The sequence below is a fragment of the Macaca nemestrina genome, chromosome 19 (assembly GCF_043159975.1).
Source record: "Macaca nemestrina isolate mMacNem1 chromosome 19, mMacNem.hap1, whole genome shotgun sequence".
Classification (NCBI taxonomy): domain Eukaryota; kingdom Metazoa; phylum Chordata; class Mammalia; order Primates; family Cercopithecidae; genus Macaca; species Macaca nemestrina.
The window spans coordinates 74,017,376-74,037,948 of NC_092143.1; the positions used below are offsets into that span (position 1 = coordinate 74,017,376).

Genomic DNA, 20,573 nt, shown 5'->3' on the forward strand with positions numbered 1-20,573 from the left:
ATCCTACCATATGTAGTCTTTTGTGTCTGGTTTCTTGGCAAGATGTTTTTGAGTTTCGTCTGGGGTGGTGTGTGATTTGGCAGGTTGTTTCTTTTTATTGCTAAGAAGTGTTTCATTGAAAGATAGACTACATTGTGTTTTTCCATTCATCAACTAACGGACATTTGCATTATGCCTGGTTTGAGGCTATTATGAATAATGCTAACTTAAATCTTAAAACTTAAAATCTATTTTTCCTTATTTAACCGAATGAAACACCAAAGCACTGACCAGGATGGGCATGGTGGTTCATGCCTGTAATCCCAGCACTTTGGGAGGCCAAGGTAGGCTAATTGCTTGAGCTTAGGAGTTTAAGACCAGCCTGGGCAACATGGCAAAACTCCATCTCTACAAGAAATACAAAAAATTAGCTGGGTGTGATTGCATGTGCCTGTAGTCCCAGCTACTTAAGAGGCTGAGGCAAGACAATTGCTTGAGCCCAGGAGGTCGAGGCTGCAGTGAGCTATGATCATGCCACTGTCCTCCAGCCTGGGCGACAGAGTGAGACAAAACAAAAAAAAGCAAAACAAAAACTAAAGTATAGAGAAATTCAGTTATTTGCTCTAGAACACACAACTAAAAAGTATTAGAGCTAGGATTCAAATTCAGATAATTCAGATCCAGAGTTAATATGCTTAACAGTGTGCAACATTTCCTCATAAATAAAAACAAAGCATTTCTGATGAAATTCTACTTCTACAATTTCTAAAATAATGTAGATACCATTTTTTCATGTGAGACAGGTCTACATTTCCAAGTATAAATGTGATTATATTCTGTTGTCCTCTTTCTCTCTCATTCCCCAACAGTCTCTTTTCTTCCCTCAGTCCACACTGAAGCAGAAATGAAGATGCAAGAACAAAACAAAACCACCCTTCAGACTTTGCAGTCTCACATACGAGCTTGCAGAGCTAGCGTTTCCTATCTTGCTCACTAGATAACACTAAGCTTTAAAGGAAGAGGAAAAAGGCAGAGTACACTAGAATGGGTAAGCCAGGATTGATAGAAGGGATAGGTGGTCCTCAACCTGGAAGGAAAAGGACATTTGGTGGAAAGAACAGGGGAGCAGAGAGAAAGAGGATAATTTATTTTTTTAAATGGCCTTTTAAACTTGGAGACGCTATGCTAAGTGAAATAAGCCAGACACAAAGAACAGATACTGCATGATCCCACTTATATGAGGTACCTGCGATAGTTGAATTTATAGAGAGAGGAAGTGGAGTAATAGCAACCAGGGTCTGAGGTGGCAGGGTGGGAGGAATTAGGAGTTAATGTTTAATGGGTATGAAGTTTCAGCTGGGGATGATGAAAAAGTTCTGGAGATGGGTAGTGGTGATGGATGCAAAACAATGTGAATGTACTTAATGCCAGAGAAACTGTATACTTACAAATGGTTAAAGCGGTAAATTTTATGCTATACATACTTCATCACAGTTTTTAAAAATGAACTCTTGCTAGTTCATCACTGCTCAGCACAGACAGCCCATCATTCAGCAGTCCTGGACACTGATAACCTCACCCTCCACAACAGAGATGTTGGAGGAGGAGATAAGGGCACCCACGAGGATTCAATCCTTTCAGCTAGGAACAGTTGCTGTCTCTCTATGAGGGGCAGTAATGGAGACACCAGTATCACACTTGGTTCTCACCAATGTCCTACCCTGTCCACAGTTGTCCTTTCAATAACAATGAATGAATGTGTTGTATTGCTCTGCTATAATTTGTTACCTGGTCTCTAAGTGTTGAGCACCTGGAAATTTCCAGTCATTCACCAGGACTAGAAGCTGGAAGCAGGCACTTGGAGCATCTTTAGTTCAATCCAGCTCTTTTATCACCTCTCTGTGACTTCTTCTGAGAGGGCTTTCAGCCTCTCTGGCTCTTGTTTATTCATAGATCCCCTAATAGAGTGGGATTGGAAGAGTGGTTTTCCTTCCTGGCTGTACATTAGTATCACCTGAGGAGCTTTTAAACCGTACTCAGGCCTAGGCCATATTCTAGGACTATTAACTCCATATTTCTGGCATGAGACATGAACATCAGTGTTTTTTGAAAGCTCCGAAATGATTCTAACATGCAACCCAAGAGAAAAAAAAATAACTTCTTAGGTCTCTTTCAGTTCGAAAAGGATGAAAGCCTGAATTAAAAAGAAAGCTATAAATATTTTGTACAAATAGAAGTATTCCTTTTTAACTACCTCCTTGGGAAGTATTTGCCCAGAAGGTACTATGAATTGGAGGGTATGTTTTATGAGATTGCTATTTGGAATAATTAGGCTAATGTATAATGCCATCAACCAAATATGAATGTACTCTTTCCTCATTGTCCCATCAATATTGGAATGGTTAATTTTAGTTTATTTTAGCAAGTTTAACAGAAGTGAGATGTGGCCGGGTGTGGTGGCTCACACCTGTAATCCCAGCACTTTGGGAGGTCAAGGCAGGTGGATCACCTGAGGTCGAGAGTTCAAGATCAGCCTGACCAACATGGAGAAAACCTGTCTCCATTAAAAGTACAAAATTAGCCGGGCATGGTGGCACATACCTGTAATCCCAGCTACTCAGGATGCTGAGGCAGGAGAATGGAGAATCAACCCAGGAGGCGGAGGTTGTGGTGAGCCGAGATTGCACCATTGCACTCCATCCTGGGCAACAAGAGTGAAACTCCGTCTCAAAAAAAAAAAAAAAAAAAAAAAAAAAAAAAAAAAAAAAGTGAGATGTATCTCATAGCTATTCTCAAATGCGTTTAAAAAATTGTGAGGCTGACCATGTCCTTAAATGTTATCCCACTATTTGGCTTCCCTCTTGTGTGAGGTATCTTTTTCCTGAGATCATTATTAATCTGTTAATGTGATAATAAAATAGCTATCATTATTGAGACCTATTGTGTGCTAGATACTATACCAGAGCTTTACAGATATTATTTTATATATTTGTTACAAAATTTCTTCAAGGCAGTTATTATTCCCAAGTTAAAATGAAAATGAGGCAGGAGAACAGGGTCTGGAGGCAGGGAACCTAAGGCCGAATTCATGCTGACTTCCTAGAACTCAATCACAAAGAAAACCCCAACGTTCCATGCCCAGGTAAGAAAAGGACCAGAGGCTAATCCCTTTGCAACCTCCCATTTTCTGAGTGGCAGATGAAAACTTGAAAGTGCCTCTGATTTGTCCCCTCTGGGAGACAATCAGGCTGGTTGCCGGCCAAGTTTTCATTTGCATAGTACTATAACGTTGTAACTTCATTTCAGCCTCTGATTGGTCACTTTCTGCAACCAATCAGACCTTTGCATAGGGTGTAACTTTGTAACTTTGCTTCAGACTCTGATTGGCCCCCTCCTGCAATCAATCAGACTGATTCCAGGCCAGTACTTCCTTTACATAGGGGGTACACCTGTACACCAAGTAACCAATGGGAAACCTCTAGAGGGTATTTAAACCCCAGAAAATTCTGTAACTTGCCTCTTGAGTTGCTTGCTTGGGCTGCTCCCACCATATGGAGTATACTTTCATTTTCAATAAATCTCTGCTTTTGTTGCTTCATTCTTTCCTTGCTTTGTGCATTTTGTCCAATTCTTTGTTCACAATGCCAAGAACTTGGACACCTTCCACCAGTACAAAAAACCTAAGGCTCAGAGAGGTTAGGCAAGTACCCCAAAGTGACACGGCTACTAAATAATAGAGCTGGGATTTGAATCCAGTTCCAGCTGTCTCTCAAGCACCATTCTCTTTGCTAGACAGAAAAGCACTCAATGCCTGCACTACTCATACCCCTTCCTGAGGAAAGCTGCCCTACTGATATTTAGAACCAGGTGACCCTACTTTTTGATCTTAGGTGATCGGTCATTTCAGATCCAAAGGTAACAGTGAATGGCCTGGGCCAAAAAGGCGAGCCAAGCCAATCACACTCCTCCCGTGAGAACTTGAATTTGAAAAGACTGAGTGTCAATACACTTAATAGAAGGAACGAAAGTCAAAGAGGCTGAATCAAGGTATGCCACGGGTGTATTTGGAATCAGATGAGCCACGGCACGCTGAAATTATGAGGGACTGCAAATTAAAGTTAGCGGAGAAAGATAGGTGGTAGGGGGCAAACAAAACAGATGGGCTTAAAGAAGCAGAGGTGCAATTGGAGAACAAACATTTGGCCCATGAGACCCTTGAGAGAAAACCTGAAGAGCCAAGCCTTCAAGTTACCTCTGTTTTCAGCAGTAATCCAGTCATGTGTATTCCTAAAATATGCATCCTTTTTTTTTTGTTTTTTTTTTTAGACGGAATTTCGCTCTTGTTGCCCAGGCTGGAGTGCAATGGCACAATCTCGGCTCACTGCAACCTCTGCCTCCTGGGTTCAAGCGATTCTCCTGCCTCAGCCTCCCCAGTAGCAGGGACTACAGGAGTGTGCCACCACGCCCAGCTAATTTTTGTATTTTTAGTAGAGACGGGGTTTCACCATGTTGGCCAGATGGTCTCGATCTCTTGACCTCACGATCCACTAGCCTCGGCCTCCGAAAGTGCTGGGATTACAGGCATGAACCACTGGACTGTCCCTGTTCTTTGCAATCAAATAAACCAAAATAAAATATTCTTTCTATTAAATGTTTGCTAGTGTGGATATTAAGCTTTTACTTGTCATTTATCACAAAGAGTTTCCATTTCAGTTCTTTCCTTGCTTTTTTTCATTACATTTTGGCTTTTTAAAAGTAGAACCTGGCCAGGAGCAGCGACTCACATCTGTAATCCCAGCACTTTGGGAGGCCAAGGCGGGAGGATCACCTGAGGTCAGGAGTTCGAGACCAGCCTGGCCAATATGGCGAAACCTCGTCTCAACTAAAAATACAAAAATTAGCTGGGGGTTGTGGCACGCTCCTGTAATTCCAGCTGCTTGAGAGGCTGAGGCACAAGAATTGCTTGAATCTTGGAGGCGGAGCTTGCAGTGAGCCGAGATGGCGCCATTGTACTCCAGCCTGGGCAACAGAGTGAGACTCCATCTCGGGGAAAAAACAAAAACAAAAAACAAAGTAGAACCATCCATCATATAATCAATAACCACTTCACCAGTCAAAAACTTACATTCATGCAAACGATAGTAACAGAAAGCAGATCAGTGGTTGTGTGGGTCTGGGGGAGGGAACAGGTGGGAAGAGTTGGGAGCAATGGGACACAGTGGAGCCTGAGAGCACTCTGGGGTGATGGGTGTGTTATTATCTTGATTGTGATGATGGTTTCACAAGTGTATACATATATTAAACTTTGTCACTGGGTACAGTTTAAATATGTGTAGTTTATTGTGTTCTAATAATACCTTAGTTAAAGCCATTTTTAAAAATATTTATTATTCTTCCCAACAAGGACACTTACACAATTCTATTCAACGTATTATGCTTTATGTTCTATGCTTACCTATAATTCACCTGCAATTAATTGTGATATATGCTATGTGAAATTAATTATATGTTTATATTTTTCAGTTTTAATAATCTATTTTCCAGCTGTATTTCATAAATAATATCTGTCACCATTGGAAAATCATGTGGTGAGCACTGTAGTTTTAAATTTATTTCTATTAATATTTTTCATTCCTTGGCCAATTTTCCTGTTTTTAAACATAGCATCATCTGATCTGGAGGTTTGAAATTTTGTTACTTTGTAGTGTTTTAAAGTCATGCTAAGGCATGGACCCTAATGAGCATTTTATAATGGAAAGGGCATAAAATAGAAAGAATTACTGTAAGAACTAGTATAGATATATTAAAGATTTTATGCATTGTTCTCCCCTGCCTTGGACAATAGTTTTTATTGTGCCTTTATAGCTAAACAAGATCTGTCTATGGCTAATCTGGCCACTTCTATTACCTACGTACCACAAAAATGTCTTTCTGGACCTAGCAGACCATACGGAAGTTTGGTAACAACATTCATCTGGTAGAGTTTCAACACAGGATACTTTTGTCATTTATCCACTTGCTAAAACTCCCTTACTTTTTCTACTACTTTTGTTCCAAAGTTCTTAAAGTTTATAGATTTAACTGAGGTTTTACTAAGCACACATGACTTGGCTAGCACTCTGCAAGGTACTGAGAGTACAAACAGAGTAAGTGACTCTTGGGAAGCATGTCCCCTTACCCCCTTACTATCAGGGCTTACCCTTCTTCCTCAAGCAAATAATGAACTGTGTAGCACATGGCAGGACACTGAAGAATAGACCCTGGTAAAGCCCCGCACACTCTGCGAGGTAATGCAAAAAGAGGGGTTATGTGTTCAATGCTGACAAGTCATATGAATGGAAACTGTCCGCAGATTCATCTACCGTTCCTTCTCCAGAGGAAAGAAGAACTCAATCAAAAGTCATAATACATCTACAGGTGGCTGGGAAAGTAGAGGCACTGATTTCCGTGGAATTAGGCCTTGCTGGAAATTCTGCAAGAGACCATAGAGACACTTTTTCTGGGAAGAACAACAACAAAAAAGTCAACATTCCAAGTAAATATTCCCACTCCAAATGATTAACACAGTCATTCTTATCAATAGTTACTATGTTTCACCGATTAATATAGCATAGAGGCTGAAAGGTCAGGCTTTGAAGTTATAACAGACATGTGTCATATTCCTGCCTTTTCCTCTTACCCAGAATCTGATCCCGGACAGGTCACTGACCTCGCTAAGCTTCAGCTCACTCATCTGTAAAATGGAGGTGACAGTCATTACCTTGCAGCTAATGTTAATGAGAGGTAATGTGAATAAAACACTTTGCAGAGAGCTTGGCTCATAGGACGTGCTCAATAAAGAAGAAGAATATAATGTTTATTATCATTGTTAAAAGTATACATTGAAAAATTTCTACTTAGCTAATGTAAAAGTAATATATGTTTACAAGCCAGTTTGGGAAGCAAGTCAAACATACATGAAACAGCAGAGGAAAATCCCAAATTATGTAACATTGTTCACTGTACTAGGATGTTCAGCATGACATTCCTGTTATTTTAGAATTGTGGGAGATGTCCCAAAAGCTGGAAACGTTCATTGTCAGAACATCTATTCAGGACATGCTACAAGATTGTGGAATTAATTTTGTGACCCCCTAGTTAGTTATCCACCTCAGGAATTATAGGAGGTAAGAAGATCAATCTTTAGACCCAAGAGATTCTAGGGAGACCAGCATCCAGAGTCGTTCAGGGAGAGTTGCCAGTGTGCCACACCCAGTCCACACACAGTAAGGAGTGGGCGGCGCTTCTCGCAGCATTTTGAAGCTATTGCTGCCCCACCTTCAGCCTGCATGGTTGCTACAGGAAAGCACGCTGCCAGCCTAATTATTGTCCCATTGTAGACACTCCCTTTTTTCTGGCAGCTTTTACCATTTCCCTTTTACCCTGCATGTTCTGCAGCTTCATTGTGATAGAACTTACTATAGATTTTATATATTTTATTTTTTCTGCTTGATATTCAAAGTACACTCTCCATGTGAATGAAAAATTTTGACTGTCTTTCAGTTTCAGAAAACTCTGTCAGTATCTCTTTTAATTTTTTTTTTTTTTAAGAGACGGGGGTGTCATGCTGGGTTGCCCAGGCTGGTCTCAAGCTCCTGGCCTCAAGCAATTCTCCCTCCTCAGCCTCCCAAAGTGCTGGGATTACAGGTGTAAGCCACTGTGCCTGGCCCGACATATTTTTAATATTGTTTTTTCCATCATTCTCACTTTATCTTGTTCTGGCTTTCCTATCCACAAATATATACCATGTCATCTCAATACATCCTCCATGATTCCTGATAGCACTTCTACATTTTTTTTCTTTTTGTCTCTTTTTACTGTGTTTCGGTTAAGGCCTCAGTACTGTCTTCTAATCCACTACCTCAAAATGTCCCAAATGATAATTGTCATTTCCTACCATTACCACACTCTGCCTTCCAAACTATTTCTCCTCCTTACTTCAGTCAGTGGCCTTACCATCTGTCAGAAATCCTGAGCTTCTCCTAGACTTACCCTCTGCTGATCCTCCATACTATTACTAGAGTGATTTTTAAATAATATGATTCTGAACATACTAATCCCATACTTACGACGTATCAGTGGCATCCTACTGACCTTTAGAAACATGGCTTAGAAGTCACTCAGGACACGTCCCGCTTCCCCTGTTGGCCTCATGATTCTACATTTTCCCTTTGTATTCTGCCTTCCAGCGATTCATTCATTCAAATATGCACCTTTATACACTGAGTGCCTATAATGTGCCAACTACTTTTCTGGGCCTTGGGATACTTTAGTAAACAAATCATGCCAAAATATCTTCTTCATAGAACTTAGTAGGGGAGATAGATAGTAAACAAAATCAGTAAAGTGTCTGGTGTGTTGGAAGTAATAAGTACAACGGAAAAAATAAGCCGAGAGAGGGGAACGCTGCGGGTGGAAGCTGGGTGATGGAGACTTAAATGGAATGACCAGAGAAGGCTTTACTGAGATGGTGATATCTGCTTGAAGATGCGAAAGAGTTGAGGGCATGAGTAGTGAAGAATCTGAAGAAAGAGCATTGAAATCAGGAATATCCAATGCAAAGGTCTTGAGGTGGAAAGTTACCTGACTAGTTCAAGAAGCATTCAGGATGTCAATATAGCTGAGCAGACTGGGAGGGCAGGAAGTTGGAGATGAGGGTGGGGAAGTTCCCAGAACCTGAGTTACTGGGCCTTGCGGGCCATGGTAAAGCGTTGGGCTTTTACTCTAAGTGAAGTAAGACACTTCACTCAGTGTAGTGACATAAGTAGAGGTAGTAGGACACTTCACCATGGAGGGTGTCAGGAAGAACAATGATGTGCTCTAGTTTATATTTAAAGGATTACTCCGTCTGCTATGTGGAGAACAGACTACAGGAAGAAAAGGAAGTAAGAAAACTACTTAGACCTCTTTAGGAGGCTATAACAAAAATCCAGGCTTGAGATGAAAATGACTTGCACTGGGATAGTAGCAGTAGAAGTGGCGAGACTTAATCAAATTCTGGACGTATTTTGAAGGATTTCGCTAATAGGCTTGTGCTAATTATGGTTTTAGGCCATGGAGATACTTCTATAAACGAAGAAAACAGAAAACCCTACCAGAATTGACTGAAAGGTTGAGTGAGGGGCAGGAAAGTAAAAGAGGTGGCAAAGGTGAGTCAAAGGTTTTCGGCCTGAGCAACTTAAAGGATGAAGAAGACAAACAGGACGAGCAGGTTTTGGAGGTAAAATTAAATCAGTTTCGGAGTGTGAAGGTTTGGATGCCCAACAGACATCCTCATGGAGCTGTCAAGTGAGAGGTTAGATATGTGAGTCTGGAGTGGAGGTCAGAGGTCTTGGCTGGAGATACACACTTGGTGATCGGTGTATAAGTGGTATTTAAAGCTATGAGAGTGGATGAGGTAAGCTCAGAAGGACGGTTGACAGAAAAGAGAAGAGATCCAAGAACTGAATCCTGGGCTACTCCGTGTGATTAGCGAAATTAGGAGGAATTGGCAAAGAAGATTGAAGAGTAACCACAAATGAAGGCTGAAACCAGGACAGTGTGGCATCCTGGAAGCCAGAGAAGAAGGTATTTCAAACGTGAGGGAGTGATCACCTTTTCTAATACTATTTGAGAAGTGACAATTGACTATGAGGATGTAGAAGTCACTGGTGACTTTGATGAGCATACATTTGATGGAGTGGTCAGAAAAAAAAAGATTTCTTATAGCAGATTCAAGAGTGAATTGCTCAGAAAAGGATCACTGAGGAAGAAAAAAGTAAAAACTAAACTAAAGAGAGAATTGGGTTTGTACACCCATGTTCATAGCAGCAGTACTCACAATAGCTAAAATGTAGAAGCAACCCAAGTGTCCGTCAACAAATGAACAGATAAGGAAAATGTGGTGTATACATACCATGGAATATCATTCAGCCTTAAAAACGAAAGACAGAGGCCGGGCGCGGTGGCTCAAGCCTGTAATCCCAGCACTTTGGGAGGCCGAGACGGGCGGATCACGAGGTCAGGAGATCGAGACCATCCTGGCTAACATGGTGAAACCCCGTCTCTACTAAAAAATACAAAAAAAACTAGCCGGGCGAGGTGGCGGGCGCCTGTAGTCCCAGCTACTCGGGAGGCTGAGGCAGGAGAATGGCGTGAACCCGGGAGGCGGAGCTTGCAGTGAGCTGAGATCCGGCCACTGCACTCCAGCCTGGGAGACAGAGCGAAACTCCGCCTCAAAAAAAAAAAAAAAAAAAAAACAAAAAACGAAAGACATGGCCGGGTGCGGTGGCTCACGCCTGTAATCCCGGCACTGTGGGAGGCCAAGGCGGGCAGATCACGAGGTCAGGAGATTGAGACCATCCTGGCTAACAAGGTGAAACCCAGTCTCTACTAAAAATACAAAAAATTAGCCGGGAGTGGTGGCGGGCACCTATAGTCCCAGCTACTCGGGAGGCTGAGGCAGGAGAATGGTGTGAACCCAGGAGGCAGAGCTTGCAGTGAGCCGAGATCACACCACTGCACTCCAGCCTGGGCAACAGAGCAAGACTCTGTATCAAAAAAAAAAAAAAAAAAAAAGAAAGAAAAAAAAGAAAAGAAAAAAGGAAAGACATTCTGACACGTTACATCGATGAACCTCAATAACATGCTAAGTGAAATAAGCCAGTCACAAAAAGACAAATAACTCTACAATTCCATAACTTATATGAAATACTTAAGAGTGGTCAGAATTCTAGACAGAAAGTAGAATGGTGGTTACTAGGGGGAAGGGAGGAATGGGGAGTTATTGTTTATTGATCATAGAATTTCAGTTTTACAAAATGCAAGGAGTTATGGAGCTGGATGGTGGTGATGCACAACATTACAAATATATTTAATCCACTAAGCTTTTAGTCCCCAACCTTTTTGGCAACAGGTATCTGTTTAGGGGAAGATGGTATTTCCAGGGACTGAGGCAGTGGTGGCAGTGGGGGGCAGGGAGGCAACGATTTCAGAATAATTCAACTCATTACATTTATAGTGCACCTCATTTCTATTATTATTACAATGTAATGTATCAAGAAATACATATACAACTCACCATAATGTAGAATCAGTGGGAGCCTGAGCTTGCTTTCCTGCAACTAGATGGTCCCATCTTGGGGGTTATGGGAGACAGTGATAGATTATCAGGCATTAGATTCTCATAACGAGCACACAACCTAGATCCCTCACATGCACAGTTCACAATAGGGCTCATGCTCCTGAGAGAATCTAAAGCCACTGCTGATCTGACAGCAGGCGGAGCTCACACAGTAATGCGAGTGATGTGGAGCAGCTGTAAATACAGACAAAGCTCACTCCCTGGGTCCTGGGGGAGGTGGGAGGCAGGGGGCTGCACTAAGCTATACAATAAACAAGGTTAAGATGGGAAATGTCATGTCATGTACATTTTACTAAATTGGTGGGGGGTGGGGGTGGGCATTGAGAACCAGTGAATACAGGTGACTCATTTAAAGAGCTTTCTATAAGGGAGCAAGAAAATAGGACAATAGCTGAAGAGAGTTTTTGTTGTTGTTTATGATATGGTAGATTCATTTTCTATTGCTGCTGTAACAAATTACCACACATTTAGTGGCTTAAAACAACAAAACTTAGTCATCTTACAATCTTGTAGGTTGGAAGTCTAATGTGGGTCTCACCAGACTAAAATTAAGCTGTCAGGCAGACTGTGTTCCTTTCCAGAGGCTCTAGGGGAGAATCAGTTTCCTTGCCTGTTTCAGCTTCTAGAGGCTTCCTGCATTCCCTGGCTCCCGACCCCGTCTTCCATCTTTAAGGCCAGCAACATTGTATCTCTTTGACCCTTCTTCCACAGTCACATCTGTCTCTAACAGTCTTCTTCTGCTTCCCTCTTCTTCCTCCCGCTTATTTTAAGACCTCTTGTGGCCACACTGGGTATACCCAGATAATACAGGATAATCTCTGTATTTTAAGGTCAGTTCATTAGCAACCTCATTCCATCTTCTCCCTTGATTCTCCTTTGCTGTGTGACCTAACACAATCACAGGTTCTGGGAATTAGGACAGGGATATCTTTTGGGGGTCCTTAGTCTGCTTACTACATATGGGGTACATTACAGCATTCATGTCGGACACTCCAATAGAGAGAGAGAACTTGATGATGCAGGAGAGGGCAGAATTGCTGGTGTGGCCAGAGGGAGAAAACAGAAGAGCTGGCTTTCTGTAGGAGCAAGGGGAGTTCCTCTCTAGTTAACAGGAGAGGAGGGGGAGGACAATGCATGAAGACAGATGATGGCCAGTGAGTAAATGTGGTGGGGACTTGTGAGAGCCATTATCTTCTCAGTGACTTAGAAGCAAGGTCGTCAATTGAGAGTGAGGATAGAATAGAATGTGTTAGAGGTGTGAAGAGACAAAAGTTATAAAACTGACATCAAATAGACAAGAGCATGGGCCGGGTATGGTGGCTCATACCTGTAATCTCAACACTTTTGAGGCCAAGGCAGGCAGATAGCTTGAGCTCAGGAGATCAAGACCAAACCTGAGCAACGTGGAGAAATCCTGTCTCTACAAATAATACAAAAATTAGCCAGGTGTGGTGGTGCACACCTGCAGTCCTAGCTCCTCAGGAAGCTGAGGTGGGAGGACCGATTGACCCTTAGGAGGCCAAGGCTGCAGTGAGCCATGATGGTACCGCTGCACTCTGGCCTGGGTGACAAAACAACACCTTGTCTCAAAAAAAAAAAAAAAAAAAAGAGAGAGGAGCATGAAAAGACTAGAGAAATGTGGGCATCGAGGGCCCACTTGAAGTCTGTGGTCATTAATTTAAAGTGCAATCACTTAGCTTGTTTTCTACACTCAAGTGGACAAAGGATTCATATACTAATTAGTCAGGGTAGTAAATTTCTCCGTAAGAAATTTACATGGGTTATCGCACTTTATCCTCACAACCACTGAATGAAGTGGGCACTATTATTATGCCCTTTTTCAGATAAGGACACTAAAAGATTGGCTAAAGTAAGCATCAACTACAATTTTTGTTTTAGGTATTAGTTTTATTAGGGGATTCAAAAATAATATTTGTGTCATAAGATTAATTTAGTAAACGTAATTTGATCACTACATTCATTCATTAACCAACTATTATGGTATCACTATTTTAGGCTATATACTTCAAAACAGCTTAGATATCAGGAATCTTTGTCTTTTAAGAGTTGAAACAGCATTTCTCCAGTTAACTATCAGAGCCAGTGATATGGTTTGGCTGTGTCCCCACCCAAATCTCATCTTGAATTCCCACATGTTGTGGGAGCGATCCGGTGGGAGGTAATTGATTCATGGGGGCAGGTCTTTCCTGTGCTGTTCTCGTGATAGTGAATAAGTGTGACGAGATCTGATAGTTTTAAAAAGGAGAGTTTCCCTGAACAAGTTTTTATTCTTTTGTCTGCCACCACGTGAGACATGCCTTTCATCTTCTGCCATAGTTGTGAGGCCTCCCCAGTCACATGGAACTGTAAGTCCATTAAACCTCTTTCTTTTTTAAATTGCCCAGTCTCAGATATGTCTTTATACAGCAAATTGGTACCAATAAAGTGGGGCACTGCTGAAAAGATATCCAAAAATGTAGAAGTAACTTTGTAACTGGGTAACACACAGAGGCTGGAACAGTTTGGAGGGCTCAGGAGAGGAAAATGTGGAAAAGTTTGGAACTCCTAGAGACTAGTTGAATGGCTTTGCCCAAAATGCTAATACTGATAGCAACAATGAAATCCAGGTTGAGATGGTCTCAGATGGAGATGAGGAACTTGTTGGGAACTGGAGTAAAGGTGACTCTTGCTATGTTTCAGCAAAGAGACTGGTGACATTTTGCCCCTGCCATAGAGATTTGTGGAAGTTTAAACTTGAGAGAGATGATTTAGGGTATCTGGCAGAAGAAATTTCTAAGCAGCAAAGAATTCAGGAGATGACCTGGATGTTGTTAAAGGCCTTCAGTTTTGAAGCAGAGCATAAAAGTCAGAAAATTTGCAGCCTGAAAATGCAATAGAAAAGAAAATCCCCTTTTCTGAGACAAATTTAAGCTGGCTGCAGAAATGTGCATAAGTAATGAGGAGGTGAATGTTAATCCCCAAGACAATGGGGTAAATGTTTCCAGGGCATCTCAGAGGTCTTCATGGCAGACCCTCCCATCACAGGACTGGAGGCCCAGGAGGAAAAAGTAGTTTCATGGGCCAGGTCCAGGGTCCCTATGCTGCACGCAGCCTAGGGACTTGGTGCTCTGCATCCCAGCTGCTCCAGCCATGGCTGAAAGGGGCCAAGGTACAGCTCAGGCCATGGCTTCAAAGGATGCTAGACCCAAGCCTTGGCAGCTTCCACATGGTGTTGAGCCTGCAGTGCACAGAAGTCAAAAATTGGGGTTTGGGAAACTCCACCTAGATTTCAGAGGATGTATGGAAACGCCTGGATGCCCAAGCAGAAGTTTGCTGCAGGGGTGGGGCTCTCATGGAGAACCTCTGCTAGGGCAGTGCAGAAGGGAAATGTGGGGTGGGAGACCCAAAACAGACTCCCTACTGGGGCACCACTCAGTGGAGCTGTGAGAAGAGGGCCACTGTCCTCCAGACCCCAGAGTGATGGATCCACGGACAGCTTGCACTGTGTGCCTGGAAAGTCACAGACACTCAACGTCAGCCGGTGAAAGCAGCCAGGAGGGAGGCTGTACCCTGCAAAGCCACAGGAGCGGAGCCACCCAAGACCATGGGAACCCACCTCTTACATCAGCGTGACCTGGATATGAGACATGGAGTTAAAGGAGATCATTTTGGAGCTTTAAGATTTGACTGCCCTGCTGGATTTTGGACTTGCATGGAGCCTGTAGCCCCTTTGTTTTGGCCAATTTGTCCCATTTGGAATGGCTATATTTACCCAACACCTGTACCCTCACTGTATCTAGGAAGTAACTAACTTGCTTTTACTTTTACAGGCTCATAGGTGCAAGGGACTTGCCTTGACTCAGATGAGATTTTGGACTGTGGACTTCTGAGTTAATGCTGAAATAAGACTTTGGGGGGCTGTTGGGAAGACATGATTGGTTTTGAAATGTGAAGACATAAGATTTGGGAGGGGCCGGGGTGGAATGATATGGTTTGGCTCTGTGTCCCCACCCAAATCTCATCTTAAATTCCCATGTGTTGTGGGAGGGACCCAGTGGGAGGTAATTGAATCATGGGGACAATTATTTCCCATACTATTCTCATGATAGTTAATAAGTCTCATGAGATCTGATGGTTTTAAAAAGGAGAGTTTCCCTGCACAAGCTCTTCTCATCTGCCATCATGTGATATGTGACTTTCATCTTCCACAATGATTGTGAGGCCTCCTCAGCCACATGGAACAGTTAAGTCCATTAAACCTCTTTCTTTGTAAATTGCCCAGTCTCAGGTATGTCTCTCTCTCTTTTTTTTTTTTTTTTTCCTGAGACGGAGTCTTGCTCTATAGCCCAGTCTTGAAGGCAGTGGCATGATCGCAGCTCACTGTGACCTCCCCCTCTCAGGTTCAAGCGATTCTCCAACCTCAGCCTCCCCAGTAGCTGGAATTACAGGTGTGCACCACCATGCCCAGCTAATTTTTGTATTTTTAGTAGAGATGGGGGTTTCACCATGTTGGCCAGGCTGGTCTCAAACTCCTGAGCTCAAGTGATCCGCCCACCTTGGCCTCCCAAAGTGCTGGGATTACAGGTATGAGCCTCTGCGCCCGACCTCGGGTCTGAAAACAGACTAATACAGCCAGATAATTTATTATCTATATAATCCTTATTTCTTTTTTTGTTTGCTTTATTCATGTTCTCTGTTCTTACATCTCATTTAGTATTTTAATTTTTCTAAGCATGTATCTATTTAACTTATTTTTTCAAATTTTCTAGTATGGAAGTAATAAGTATCCCCAAATACCCTTAATCCAATTTCACATAATTTTTTATCCCATTTATCATCCCCGACTTTAATGATAATTTTGATTAAAGTTTTTTAAAAAGCAGTTCTTTATATATGTAGAATCTTCTATATCTTTGTAATATATTGTTTGTAGTTTTGGTGCTCTAAAATTAATTATACAGATTTATGTAAATACTTACTCATTTAAAAGAAAGGAGCTCCTCCTACTGGTGTCCTGAATTAATGGATTAGTGTTAATTGTTACATCATACATATTTCATGTATGAGGAATTAAAATTCCATTTATGTAGGCAAAACCAGAATGTAAGCCATGTCTCTTAACATTCAATAGTTTCTTACATGCAATAAAAATTGCAAGTGATGCGTATAAAATCATTGACTTAGGTTGTAAATACCAAGATCCATTGTGCTATGCTTCCTTGCTGTTGTTTGGGTAACGAATTTTCCTACTTTGGACCAAAGAAGAAAGCACAGTATAGTACAATAAAATATGGGCTTTGGATTGGACCACTTACGAGCTATGTGCACTTGAACAACTGACCAGTTACCATGTATTTACTGGCACCTGTGGATATTTGGCATTGTATTAGGAGTTAGAGATATGTGTATAAATATCCACATATTTACCGTTTTCCTTTCTATTCTTCCCCTGGACAATCAGAGACATGAGTTATAATCTAGGTTCTTTCATTGCCTTTTGGGAAACCTGTGCAGATCATTCAAGTATTTGAGCTTGTGTCCCAATCAATGATATGGAGGTAATAATATCTATCTCACAGGGTTGCTGTAAGAATTAAATACTAGAAATGTTTATACAGAATACCTAGCACATAATAGGCACATATAATAATAACTGTTCGTTCCATTTTTTTTCTCCCTTTAGATCTGACGTGGGGAAAAAAAACGACGACAGCTTACTCTGAGGCAGGAGCAATGGATAGTGTCCTTGTAGAAATTATAGTACTCCCAAAATAATTGATTACTATAAATATTGAGTTTCCAAATGATTAGTGCTGGGTTTTCTCAACCTAAGCACTATTGACATTTTGGGCTGAATAATGCTCTGTTGTCGAGGGCTGTCCTGTGCATAGTAGGACGTTTAGCAGCATCCCTGGCTGCTCCCCACTAGATGCAGTAGCTGTCCCAATTGTGAAGAGCAAGACTGTCCAGACATCACCAAATGTTCCTTCAGGGCAAAACCCAAGCACCACTCCTCCACCATTGAGAACTACTGCAATAGTGGATCATAAGCTCACATTTAGTGGGCCTTGAGAGGTATTTTTAAAATTAAGTGACATAGAATTTGCTATAGACTGAATTGTGTGTCCCCTCCCTGCCAAATTCATACGTTGAAGGCCTAAACCCCAATGTGACTATATCTGGAAATATAATTAAAATATAATTAAGGTTAAATGAGGTTGTAACGGTTGGCCCTAATTCCATTAACACTGAAGCCTCATAAGAAGAGGAAGAGATCCCAGCCATTTGGGAGGCACTTGAGGTCAGGAGTTCGAGACCAGCCTGGCCAACATGGTAAAACTCTGTCTCTACCAAAAGTACAAAAAAAAAAAAAAAGAAAGAAAGGCCAGGTGTGGTGTCTCATGCCTGTAATCCCAGCACTTTGGGAGGCTGAGGCAGGTAGATTACCTGAGGTCAGGAGTTGGCAACCAGCCTGGCCAACATGGTGAAACCCTGTCTCTACTAAAATACAAAAAAAAAAAAAAAAAATTTAGCCAGGCGTGGTGGCACATGCCTATAATCCCAGCTACTCGGGAGGCTGAGGCACAAGAATTACTCGAACCTAGGAGGCAGAGGTTGCAGTGGGCCGAGATTGAGGCACTGCACTCCAGCCTGCGCAACAGAGTGAGACTCCATCTCAAAAAAATAAGTAAATAAAAGTAAAAAAATAAAAATACAAAAAAAAAAGAATTTAGAAAAGTTAAAAAAAAAAAAAAAAAAGAAGAGCAAGAGAGCGAGATCTCTCTGCCACATGGGAACACAGGAAGAAGGCGACTGATTATCTGCAAGTCAGGATGGGGCCTTCAATCGAATTGGCCAGCACTTTGATCTTGGACTTTCCGGCCTGCAGAAGTATGAGAAATAAATTTCTGTTGTTTAAGCCACCCAATGTATAGTATTTTGTATGGCAGCTAAAGCAGACTAGTAACAGAATTGAAAAGAACAGAATAGAAAATTTTGAAAAACATTATAGGTAGTCAAGTATTTCTTAGTGAAATAAATTTCTTACTCTGAGTATTGGTCAAAAGATTGAGGGAGGATGGCTTGAGCCTGGGAGATGGAGGCTGCAGCGAGCTGTGATCAAGCCACGGCACTCCAGCCTGGGCAATAGAGCAAGACTCTGTTTCACTCTATTTGGAGCAGAATTCAAGTCTCCAAACTTTTAGTAAAAACGTGAGAAGGAGATTATCACGCGGAGGTAAAGATCTCCCATAGGGTCCAAAAGGGTAGATATATCAGAAAGATTCAGAGGCCTTTGATGGTGGGTCCAGTCATCAAAACTGAACATCAAAACACTAGGTGGACATTTGAAGAACATTTTAACGAGATGTTATTTTTCCACATCGGTTGACTAACCATTTCTAAATCCATAGTTGTGGAATGAATAAATGAATGAACACAGACTACACAATTCCTGTTCATCTTCAATCAGCCAGGCTCTCTGATCACCTCCAGACAATCAGGCGTGCTGCTCCCTCTGCCTGGCATGTCTCTCTCCTTTTCTTTCCCCACTGAATTAATTCTAGAATCAGCTCTTTAACATCCCCTGGGGGACACCTTCCACTAGTTCCCAGACAAGTTTATTCTTCGTTTGTGCTCCTTCAATAGGCCCTAACTAACTGTACCCTAATTATTATATCTGTTCCACCCTTGTTCCCTGATACCCCGCTAACTCCGCATTCTTTCTATTCCCCCCCGCCCCCATCCCCAAGGTAGCAACAACTATGTTCTGTTCCAGAAAACATAAGCCACAGCCCCCACCACAGTGCTTGGCAAGGCGGTTGCCGCTTAATACCTGCTGACTGAGTGGCAGGAAGACAAGGCAATTACCTGACTCAAATAGGTGGGAACTGAACAATGAGATCACTTGGACTCGGGAAGGGGAACATCACACACCGGGGCCTATCACGGGGAGGGGGGAGTGGGGAGGGATTGCATTGGGAGTTATACCTGATGTAAATGACGAGTTGATGGGTGCAGCACACCAACATGGCACAAGTATACATATGTAACAAACCTGCACGTTATGCACATGTACCCTAGAACTTAAAGTATAATAAAAAAAAATAAAATAAAATAAAAATAAAAAAATAAAAAATAAATTTAAAAAAAAAAAAAAAAAAAGAGAAGCAAAAGAATGCTGCCTTCAAGCTGAGGGGAAGACTGAATTGTCCGTTTCCTTCCGCTCTAGTGTCCTCAGGAGAGGACGTTGGCGGAGCTGGTGCTCTCGCGGTGGCAGGCCACCACCCTGTGGAGGTGTCATGCACTGCAAGTGCTCGCAAGCTCCAGGAACAAACGCAGCCGCGCAGTTGTCTGGGGTTTGCCCCGTCGCTGCCAGCCCTCTCGCTGAGTCCCCGCCCTCGCTGATAAGAGCCCACTTGGGACCCCCGTTACGTGGATGGCTTCCCAGGACCTGCCCTTAAAGACTCTGATTTAGTGCGTTGGAAATGACGCAATTATTTTTATTTTTAATTGGTACCCCAAGTAATTCTTACCATCAAGGAAGTCTGGGAAACAGATCACGTTTGTTTCAATCACCTGTGGAACTGGAGCGATTTTTTTTTCCCCGGTGACTTTATCACGAAGTTAACTTTGGAATATGCTAGTGGTTAATACACGGAATGTTCCCGAGATCCCTCAAGAAAGAAGCTACGAATACTTAGAAGATACTATTCCGCAGCGTTTACAGTTAACACTGTCCGTTCCAGACGGATTCGAGTGACGGCCTGCTTTGAAGGCGAAGACCACAGGGCAACCCAAGCTTCAGAAGGGTTCTGGCCACGGGAGCCACACTGGTCACTGTCCCCTAGTGCTGGGATGACGGCTCGAGTGTTAGAGGATGCCACTCACTCCTCTGGTAGATGAGGTCAGAGAGCTGAGGGGACCAGAACAAGTCTTCCTTATCGGATTCCGGGCGGAAAAAGAGAAAGTCCTCCCGGAGTTTAATAAGAGTCATTGTTGCGAATTGTTCTAGGCAAGGAGAACTCAAGAGAAATAGGCCCAAGTTTTGATTTCTGTTTTCACCAAGCCGCGAGTCCTAATCGTAGCAAGAGGTGCAGGGGAGTCGCCTTCCTTCCCGCCTAGTGGGACCCAAGTCAGGCTGTCTTTGTTAGCCAGGGTCAAAGGGGCTCTGCCAGGGAAAAACGACGGCAAATGTTTTTCAAGAGGGAGGAAGTCTCCAGCCACATGTGACCTTATGAAATCCGTCTGGGCCAAAAAGATAGTGGACGCTTGGCTGAGGGCCCCAGGGACACAGGTTTCCTCCTGTAAGGAGGAGGCGGGACTCTTCATAAAATTACACTGCACACAGAGCTAGCATCAAGGTCCACTCCCGGGCTACACACACAGCTCCGAGGCCCTCAGGCGGAGACCCAGACCCCGCGAGGGGCGTCAA

At 42.6% G+C, this 20,573-nt stretch overlaps 1 protein-coding gene across 2 annotated transcripts in view; it reads right to left on the minus strand.

Annotated features, from left to right (window-relative positions):
- The window catches only part of LOC105478822 (myomesin 1), a 178,900-nt gene extending 158,372 nt beyond the window's left edge, over positions 1-20,528 (minus strand). The window contains exon 1 of one of the 2 annotated variants that reach the window (XM_011736457.3): positions 19,675-20,528. In XM_011736457.3, the coding sequence (XP_011734759.2) occupies positions 19,675-19,677 (3 nt within the window). In that variant the 5' untranslated portion in view covers positions 19,678-20,528. The remainder of the gene's footprint in view (positions 1-19,674) is intronic. The other variant, XM_011736454.3, reaches the window with a different exon arrangement.
- Positions 20,529-20,573: the final 45 nt, after the last annotated feature.